Source organism: Curcuma longa, unplaced genomic scaffold, assembly GCF_044706935.1.
Source record: "Curcuma longa cultivar G26 ecotype Majalengka, Jawa Barat unplaced genomic scaffold, ITB_CL_G26_1.1 utg31682_np1212_342060_RagTag, whole genome shotgun sequence".
NCBI lineage: Eukaryota > Viridiplantae > Streptophyta > Magnoliopsida > Zingiberales > Zingiberaceae > Curcuma > Curcuma longa.
The window spans coordinates 284953-295114 of NW_027435601.1; the positions used below are offsets into that span (position 1 = coordinate 284953).

Below are 10162 nucleotides of genomic sequence, written 5' to 3' on the forward strand. Positions count from 1 at the left end.
CTACAGCTAATAATATAATATACTGTAGTAAATTAAAATGTGAAATTCATCGTTCCAACCAAGTCGATCTCACGATTATATATGAAAAGTTAAATCGAAAAACTTAACCATTATAAAAGAAGACATTCAACTTTATTTAAATTCAATCTTGTCCATGCATGTCTAAAGGATAACAACATAATATACAATGCAAATGAATAGATTATCTTAAGGATATGTTTGATAAGGGGTAATAAGGAGATGATATATTTTGTTTAATAATATTTTAGAGATGTAATATAATGTAATATAATTGTATTAAAAAAGAAAATCATCTCGATTATAAAAGAAATAATACGGATCTGATTATGATATATCCTTCCACTCTTCATCGTCTCAATCTGCAAGACGCGTAGCTTTCTCTTCCCCACATCCATCCGCTCCTCACCGCCTCAACCCGATCGACGTCGACCACAACGCGTTCAAGGAGGTCATTATCACTGTCTTGTCGGGGGTCGCCGCCGCTCTCAGAACCCTCTCCAACCTCATCTCCTGCGTTTCCTGGAATCTGATCGATCGGCTTTCTCCTGTCGTCCGCAAGCAGGCCGCAGAGTATTTGCGTAGGCGAAGAAGGTAGGGTGCCACGGACCCGGTCTCGTCGCCAGTCTTGTTAGATCTTTCTGTCTGAACGAGTAAACGTAAACCTCATCTCTGACGCTGAACACCAACACCATCCCTTTCTCCTTCCCGCCGTCGCACACCAACATCGTCCCCACGCCTTCTGGCTTCTCCAAGTAAACAAATTCGTTCAGCTTCACCCATGAATCACCAGACCTTCCCCACGCCGTGAACGTGCCGGTACGTCGACGGTAATGCACCAGGCACAGCCACGATTCCTCCCAAACTGCCACGCTGATATTGTCGTCCGACTCCACTGCGCCGTCGTCGGGCTCGGGCATCGCCAGAAACTCCATGACCCCCGTGGCGATCTCGTATGACATCACGTAGGGATCGACTGTGGTGTACCTGAAGCAGTCGGAGGCCCAGAAGACGGCCCCTCGGTGCACCACCGGATTCTCAAACTTCAAGTTGCGGCCGCCGTCGTTGATCATCTCGTCCCTCGTCCAAACCTGGGTCGCCGAGTCGTACACGCGGCACCGGCAGAAGTTGGACCAATCCTCGCCGGCTGTCAGGTAGACGAGCTTGTAGTCGCCCGTGACGTCGTCGTTGAACTCGACGGCCAAGCTGGAGCGCAGTCCGATGTCGCCGTCGGGAGGAATACGAATGAACCAGGACTCGCGACGGACGGGGTTATAGGCGCATATGCTATAGAATAGAGTGTCTTTTATCAGGTAGAAGATGAAACCGCCGGCGGAGCAAAGGATCCTGCAGGCGGAGAGGATATCTAAGGAGGTCCGGGGAGGCCGGCGTCCAGATCGAGGATGAAGTACTGCAGGTGTAAAGAAAACCGAAGCCAACTTGAAGACCTCGCTGATCGAACCGTGAAGAAGAAGAATATTCGAAGAGGAGAGAGACTTGAAAATTCATGAAGGTTTTTATTTTTCTTGAATCCTAAACACTTACACCATCGACCCTTTAAATACACTACAAAAGATAAAAGATAACATTATACTAATCCCACTAAACCATATAAATAGGAATGACTCGTACTACTGGACCATGTAAATAGGACTGCTGACCATGTAAATAGGACTGCTAACTTAATCTTTAAGAACTAAAGAAATCTTATCACCACGAATACAAAGAAGACGTGGCCAACATCACTTTAATTTGTAACACTCCCCCTTAAAGTGATGTCTTCCGAATTAGTCCAAGTTTAGAACGTAGGTCTTCGAATGGACCCTTTGAAAGGGGCTTTGTAAAAATGTCAGCAATGTTATCTTCACTTCGAACAGCTACCATGTCGATAATCCCGCTAAGCACTTTTTCACGGATAAAGTGATGCTCAAGTTCAATATGTTTCGTCCTTGCATGAAAGACGGGATTTGATGTAAGCTTGATCGCACTTAAGTTATCTCCATGAATAGGAACCGATCCATCAATGGGTTCTTGGAGATCTTCAAAGAGTCTACGAAGCCAAACACATTCTTGAGCGGCATGAGCCGAAGCTTTATACTCGGCTTCGGTGGTGGATAGTGACACCGAACCTTGCTTTTTGCTGCACCATGAAATACTTGTTTTCCCGCATAAAAAAATGAATCCGGATGTTGATCTTCGGTCATCTAAATCTCCACCAAAATCAGCATCCACAAATCCTTCCAAAGAAAATTTTGCATCCTTCTTGTAAAATAACCCCATGTCAAGAGTAGAATTAACGTACTTCAATATATTCTTTGCCTCCTCGAGGTGTGGCTTCCTCGGTGTTTGCATATATCGGCTAACAACTCCAACAGAGAAGGCAATGTCCGGTCTTGTTATTGTCAAGTAAATCAGGCTTCCCACAAGGACACGATAGATATGGAGATCCGATAGTTGTGTTCCTTCGTCACGACGAAGCTTCGTACCTACATCGAGTGGCGTTGATCGCTTCTTCCCATTCATCATTCCGAACTTCTCAACGAGCTTCTTGGCGTAGCTGGATTGAGACACAAAAATCCCATCATCCAAATTTTCAATTTGCATTCCGAGAAAGTTACTCACCTCGCCTAGCTTCTTCATGTCAAAACGCAACGATAGTTCTTCTTGAAGTCGAGCAACTTCAGAATAATTGCTGCCCGTTAATATAATATCGTCAACATATAATAGAACAACCACCAAAAGTCCTTGATTTTTCTTGACGAACAGACTTGAATCCGAGTCAGATACCGCATAACCACAAAATTGTAAGAATTCTGCAATTTTTCCGAACCAAGCTCGCGGGGCTTGCTTTAATCCATAAAGTGCCTTCTTCAACTTGCATGCATAATCTGGATGATTTTCAGATTGAAATCCGATTGGCTGCTCCATATATATATGTCTATCAAGATCTCCATATAAGAATGCATTTTTGACATCTAGTTGCCATAGTTTCCACCCGAAACTAGCCGCTAAAGCAAGAATGGTGCGTACTGAAGTCATCTTCGCTACCGGACTGAAAGTTTCCTCGTAATCTTCTCCATATTTTTGTGAGAATCCCCGAGCGACCAGCCTTGCTTTGAACCGATCTATGCTCCCGTCGGCTTTCCTTTTAATGCGAAAGACCCATTTACATGAAACCGGCTGCACTCCGGGAGGCTTCGGAACTAAATCCCATGTTTCATTTTTCAGCAATGCATCCATTTCTTCTTTCATGGCAATCTTCCACTCCTTTACTCCTTTGGCTTCTTCATATGAAGAGGGTTCTTCGTCATCAATCGGATTAGCAAGGAAGCATGAAAAAGTAGTGACAAAGTTTTCATCTCTATAGCGAAGAGGTCGATCAACATTCCTCCTTGGCCGTTGATTTTCTTGAGCATTCTCGCCTTGATCCACACTCCCCCTTTCTTCTTGAATTTCTAGAGAAGAATTTTCTGAAAATCGAGACAACGGCAAGGTAACCATGTCATTCTCTTCTCTAGGTGGCTCTTCAAAGTGATAGGATGAAATCTCATCGAAGATGACATCGCGAGATACAACACATTTATTTATTGTAGGATCCAAACATCTCCAGCCCTTCCTTCGTTCGTCGTAGCCGACGAAAACACATTTAATTGCTTTTGCATCCAACTTACTCCTTTGAGAATCCTGCAAATGAACATAGCAAATAGATCCAAATACTCGAAAATGTTTCACGTTTGGTTTAACACCATACAACAATTCATATGGTGCCTTGTTATTTGTCGAACTAAGGGGCGTCCGATTGATCACATGGGCTGCACAATTCATTCCCTCTGCCCATAACTCCTTGGGCAATTTTTTTGCGTGCAACCAACTCTTACAAGTCTCCACAAGATGTCTGATTTTTCTCTCCGCAACTCCATTTTGTTGCGGTGTATCCGGACATGACAACTCCCTTTTAATACCATTGTTTCGGCAGAAGGAGAAAAACTCATTTGAACAAAACTCACCTCCATTGTCTGTCCGTAATGTCTTGATTTTTCTGCCCAACTCCCCTTCGACAATTTTCTTGAAGTCAAGAAAAACAGAGAATGTCTCTGACTTATGCTTCACAAAATAAACCCACGTGAACCGAGTGTAATCATCGACAAATAACAGCATATAATTACCTCCAGAGTAGGATGTAGTTTTTGTTGGACCCATCAAATCACTATGGATCCGTTCTAAAGGAGTCGTGCACCGAGAGGTTGAATTCTCGAAAGGAAGTCGATGTGACTTTCCGAATTGACATCCTTCACAGACTCTTTCATTGTCAATCTTCAAGGAATTGGGCAAACCTTCAACCAACTTCTTTTGGATAATAACCTTCATTTTAGACATATTTATATGGCCAAGTCTCGCATGCCACAAGGATGAGGTATCATTGCTCCTCATCTTCTCAATATAAGAACTTGACGCCGACAAAACAAATAAATCTTTCACCCTCGTACCTGTATGAACAACATCGGCCTTGATTTCCTTGATGTTCCGAAGAAACTTCACATCTCGTGGCCCGAAGAGCACGAAATTTCCAGCATCCACCGCGTTTGTGACGGAGAAGAGATTCTTTTGTATCCCTGGTACATGATAAACACTATTGAGAGTAATTGATTCTCCACGGTCATTATCGATGACAACAGCACCTTCCTTTCGAATTTTATGAACAGTGTTATCTGCGGTCATAATTCCATTCCCACCGTCATGTGTCCAAGAGCGCGAGAAGATAGACTCATCTCCGGTAATATGGTGACCGCATCCGGAATCCACGATCCACTCTTTGTTGGTAGAATTTTTCTTACTTGAACTTTCTTCGGCCATCAAGCAAGGCATCCACGGTGAATCTTCGATGGTTGAGTCGGCGAGAAAACAATGGCTCCAATCTTCTTCCTTTTGTTCTTCTTGTTTCTCTGCAACATCCGCATAATTTCCCGACTTCAACTTAACTCGACAATTCCTCTTAATATGGCCGAGTTTGCCGCAACGATAACACTTGAAACTTTTCTTCGGTAACTTCAAAGATTCTCTTTCCGGTTTACTTTCAGCTTTCATCGACTCACTCTTCTTTGTGAACAAAGCATTGCTCGATTCTTCCTTGATGCTCGTTCCGGCCATTTGTCTAGCCAATGACTCTTGTGAGGAGAGAAGATTCTCAAACTCTTCAAGCGACGGTTGTTGAGCCCACCCTTGAATTGAAGTGACAAATGGAGTGTACTCCGGCCGAAGTCCGCGAACGATATACCGCTTCATCCGAGCATTCGAGATCTTCTCTTCAGGATTTAGAAGGGAGATTTCCGAACACAAGTTCTTCACTTTCAGAAAAAATTCTGAACACGACATTCCATCTTGTTTTGCCACCGCCAACTCATTCTCGAGCAATTGTAGTCGAGCTTCATTCTTCTTGTTGAATAAACGATCAAGCGTGTTCCAAATCTCTCGAGCCGACGCACATCCCATTATATGCTCGAAGATCTCATATGAAATGGACCTCTTTAAAACAAACTCTGCCTTCGCATTACGTTGCTTCCAATTCTTGAGCGCTTCCGCATTAGCAGGGGCGTTCTCCGGAGCAACGACACCATCGGCGACGACAACATCCCATAGATCTTCACCAACAAGATATGATTCCATACAGGTTTTCCAAATCCGATAGTTGGACTGATTCAAGAGCATCATACCAAGTCCCGCAACACGACCACCACCTTCCATATCGAAAAAGAACAATGATACCTTCTTCACGAATGTAACCAAAGCTCTGATACCATGTAAAGAAAAACCGAAGCCAACTTGATAAGGAAGACCTCGCTGATCGAACCGTGAAGAAGAAGAATATTCGAAGAGGAGAGAGACTTGAAAATACTATTTTTATTTTTCTTGAATCCTAAACACTTACACCATCGACCCTTTAAATACACTACAAAAGATAAAAGATAACATTATACTAATCCCACTAAACCATATAAATAGGAATGACTCGTACTACTGGACCATGTAAATAGGACTGCTGACCATGTAAATAGGACTGCTAACTTAAGAAATAAAGAAATCTAATCAAATCTTATCACCACGAATACAAAGAAGACGTGGCCAACATCACTTTAATTTGTAACAGGCGAACATTAGTTTCCACGAAGATGGCGGCGGCGGCGGCGTTGCGGTAAGATTGCATGAGGTGGAAAAGAGGATCGGAGGTGATCATGTTATGCAAGGACTTGGAGACGAGGTGGAGGCGGGAGAGGTTCATGGCCGGGAGGTAGGAGCAAACCTCCGCCAATAGATCGTAGTTAAGGATTTCTTGGTTACTGGCGGCGGAAGCGGCGGCGCTACTTCCGAGTTGAAGAATGTGGTCGGCCATTGATCGTGCAGAGAGTCTTCAGTGAAGCAATTAATCAATGTAGATGCATCTGCAGACATCTATCTATCTATAAATAGATGTTCATGAAGATTGAAGTTTAAATTCCGTTACGAAAAATTTTGAGAAAAATTCTCTATTCAGTTTTAAATTCCGTTCCAAAAAAAAGAGAAAGAAATCTATGGAAATTTTAAATTTAACAAAATAGTTTTCAGTCACAATACGCAATTATTCATGATTAATTCGTTATAAAAATTAATTTAGACTAATCGTAATGATTGGATAGATTTTATTTTGACTACTTCCTTTCTTTCAAATTTGTCCTTAAAATGCGATGGTATCTTAACTTTCCCAAATTAATTTGCAACTAAAAAAAATCTAATCGACATATTGAGTTCTGTTTCTACAAAATTGGATAGGTATAATTTTCTATGAGTATATTTCTCTCTGGGTTAATTCCTCCTAAAACTTTGGAACTTTTTAACAAATTTTTTTTCTTAATTTGCCTTCGTGTTTTTTTATATATTTTGTTAGAATGAAATAGACCTGACCACGATTCAGAATCGACGGTTCGATGGTTCAGAACCGCCGGTTCGACGGTTCATGACAGATCGATCCTTAACCTTAACCGCCCAAGACGGTTACGATTCACGGTTCGGAACCGCCGGTTCACGGTTCGAGATTATTATATTAAAAATTTTAAAATTTAAAATTTATTAAAAAAGTGCACTTTCGGGAATTTACTATCCCAGTCGACTGATTTAGTCAAACCAAGAAAATGACTACTGAATTACTGAAATCACACCTGATTTTTGTCAGAATTCAAAATTCAGTCGACTGACTTTTCTCATCAGCCGACTGATTTTGCCCTTAGTCGACTGATGTGGTCGATCAGTCAAGTCATCTTACCTTCTATTTACTCGGAGTTGATGACAGTCGATTGATGAACACATCTAGTCGAGTCCATCACCTTCAGTCGACTGATGTGAAGTTCTAGTCGAGTCGTTATACCTTCTGATTGCCATCAGGAGTTAAATCCAGTGGACTGATGAGGCGTATCAGGTGTAATAACTTAGTGTCAGTCGACTGATCTTACCACTTCAGTCGATTGCCACTAGTGGAAAATAAATAAATAAATTTTTGAACCAGCGGTTCAACCCGCCGATTAACCGGCGGGCCGTCGGTTCCCACCCCCTTAAACTGGAACCGGCCCGGCAGGATGCCGAGCCGGTTCCGGTTCGGCCCGGTTAACCGGGTCAATGGGCCACGTTGACCCGGGCCGGATTCAGGCCGGGTCCCAAATTAATTTGCAACTAAAAAAAATCTAATCAACATATTGAGACCATCTCCAACCATAAATACCATTTTGGTGCTCTTGCAACACCAATTTGGTGTCATTTCAACACCAAAATTTTTTCTAACTCCAACCAAGAGACACCATTTCCTACACTAAAAAGAATATTCCTTAGAATATTCTATTTTTCCATCTTATAATATATATTAATTTCAACATATATATTAATTTATTAAATATTGTTATTATGATCATAATTATTAATAAAAATAATATTTTTATGGTACATAATAATTAATTTTAATTATGATCATAATATTATATTTTTTAATTACAAGAAAATAAATATTAGTACTTCCTTCTTAATTTTGGTAGAAATAATTTTGTATACATACTATTATTTAAAGATAATATACAATCATAAAAAATTAAATAAAATATTTTAAATATAAATTTATAATATATAAATTTTATAAAATTAATTCAATTAAATTAAATAATATTAATTTATAATATTTAAGAATATTTTGGTGCATGTAATATTTAATATATTAATTTATTCTACTTAATGCATTAATGTTTATAGTATTTTTAACATTTAAAAATGTTTTTATATTAATTAATTATTAAATAACACACTTGCACCATTTTGGTGCAAGTGAACAGTGTGGCACCAAAATGGTGCCGCACTGTTCACCAACACCATTTTGGGCACTAAAATAGTGTATCCGTTGGATGAGAATGGTGTCACTTTTATACCATTTTGGTGTAAAAGGGCACCGGTTGGAGATGGTCTGAGTTCTGTTTCTACAAAATTGGATAGGTATAATTTTCTATGAGTATATTTCTCTCTGGGTTAATTCCTCCTAAAACTTTGGAACTTTTTAACAAATTTTTTTTCTTAATTTGCCTTCGTGTTTTTTTATATATTTTGTTATGATGAAATAGACCCAACCACGATTCAGAACCGACGGTTCGATGGTTCAGAACCGCCGGTTCGACGGTTCATGACAGATCGATCCTTAACCTTAACCGCCCAAGACGGTTACGATTCACGGTTCGGAACCGCCGGTTCACGGTTCGAGATTATTATATTAAAATTTTTAAAATTTAAAATTTATTAAAAAAAGTGCACTTCCGGGAATTTACTATCCCAGTCGACTGATTTAGTCAAACCAAGAAAATGACTACTGAATTACTGAAATCACACCTGATTTTTGTCAGAATTCAAAATTCAATCGACTGACTTTTCTCATCAGTCGACTGATTTTGCCCTTAGTCGACTGATGTGGTCGATCAGTCAAGTCAATTTACCTTCTATTTACTCGGAGTTGATGACAATCGATTGATGAACACATCTAGTCGAGTCCATCACCTTCAGTCGACTGACGTGAAGTTCTAGTCGAGTCGTTATACCTTCTGATTGCCATCAGGAGTTAAATCCAGTGGACTGATGAGGCGTATCAGGTGTATAACTTAGTGCCAGTCGACTGATCTTACCACTTCAGTCGACTGCCACTAGTGGAAAATAAATAAATAAATTTTTGAACTGGCGGTTCAACCCGCCGATTAACCGGCGGGCCATCGGTTCCCACCCCCTTGAACTGGAACCGGCCCGGCAGGATGCCGAGTCGGTTCCGGTTCGGCAGGATGCCGAGCCGGTTCCGGTTCGGCCCGGTTAACCGGGTCAACGGGCCACCCGGCCCGTTGACCCGAGCCGGATTCAGGCCGGGTCCGGGCTGGACCCGGCCCGTGGTCGGGTCAAGAATGAACGGATTGATGTTTGAAGACGACATGATTTATTTAATGTCCAAAGTTAATAACCACAATTTTAAGGTATAATTAATTAGGATGTCAATTTCATGCATGGTCTTAATTAAGACCAAGAATAAAATTAAATAATAAAATAAAGAAAGCCAATTGAGACCTATTAGACAATATAAAGTATTGTTTAATTTAATAAAATTTGAATTCATTAAAAATATTTATATTTAACATAATAAAAATATATAATTGAACCAAAAAATTTTTAGAAAAAAAGTAATATATAACAACAACAACAAACCTTATCCCATTGAATGAGATAGAATATTATATGTATCCTTAGCTTCTATTGGAGTCTTCTTCTTACTATATAATCATCTATATTTAAATATATTTTATGTTATTTTATAGTCCTCTTTGGTTTTCCTCTTTTTCATATAGCATGCATATTTATTATAGTTTTATATTATCTAACTAGAGTATTTATTGGTCATCTAACTAGGCACAACTCTAACTTTTTCTCTAATATTCTTATTTTTTATCTTGTTTATCCTCGTATGTCTGTTCATTCACTTTAACATCCTCATCTCTATGACTTTCATTTTCTTCTTTTATGTTTAGTCATAACCCAACATTTAATTACATATAACATAATAGCTAGATCTACCTACCATTTTATAAAATTTTTCTTTAACTTTTAA

At 40.0% G+C, this 10162-nt stretch overlaps 1 protein-coding gene across 1 annotated transcript; it reads right to left on the bottom strand.

Annotated features, from left to right (window-relative positions):
• Window positions 1–524: 524 nt before the first annotated feature.
• On the bottom strand, window positions 525–1568 carry LOC141820263 (uncharacterized). Its single transcript, XM_074707551.1, has 2 exons — window positions 1564–1568; window positions 525–1470 (listed from the first exon to the last, which is right to left on the bottom strand). The coding sequence occupies exons 1-2, from the start codon at window positions 1566–1568 to the stop codon at window positions 525–527; spliced, it is 951 nt and encodes a 316-aa protein (XP_074563652.1).
• Window positions 1569–10162: the final 8594 nt, after the last annotated feature.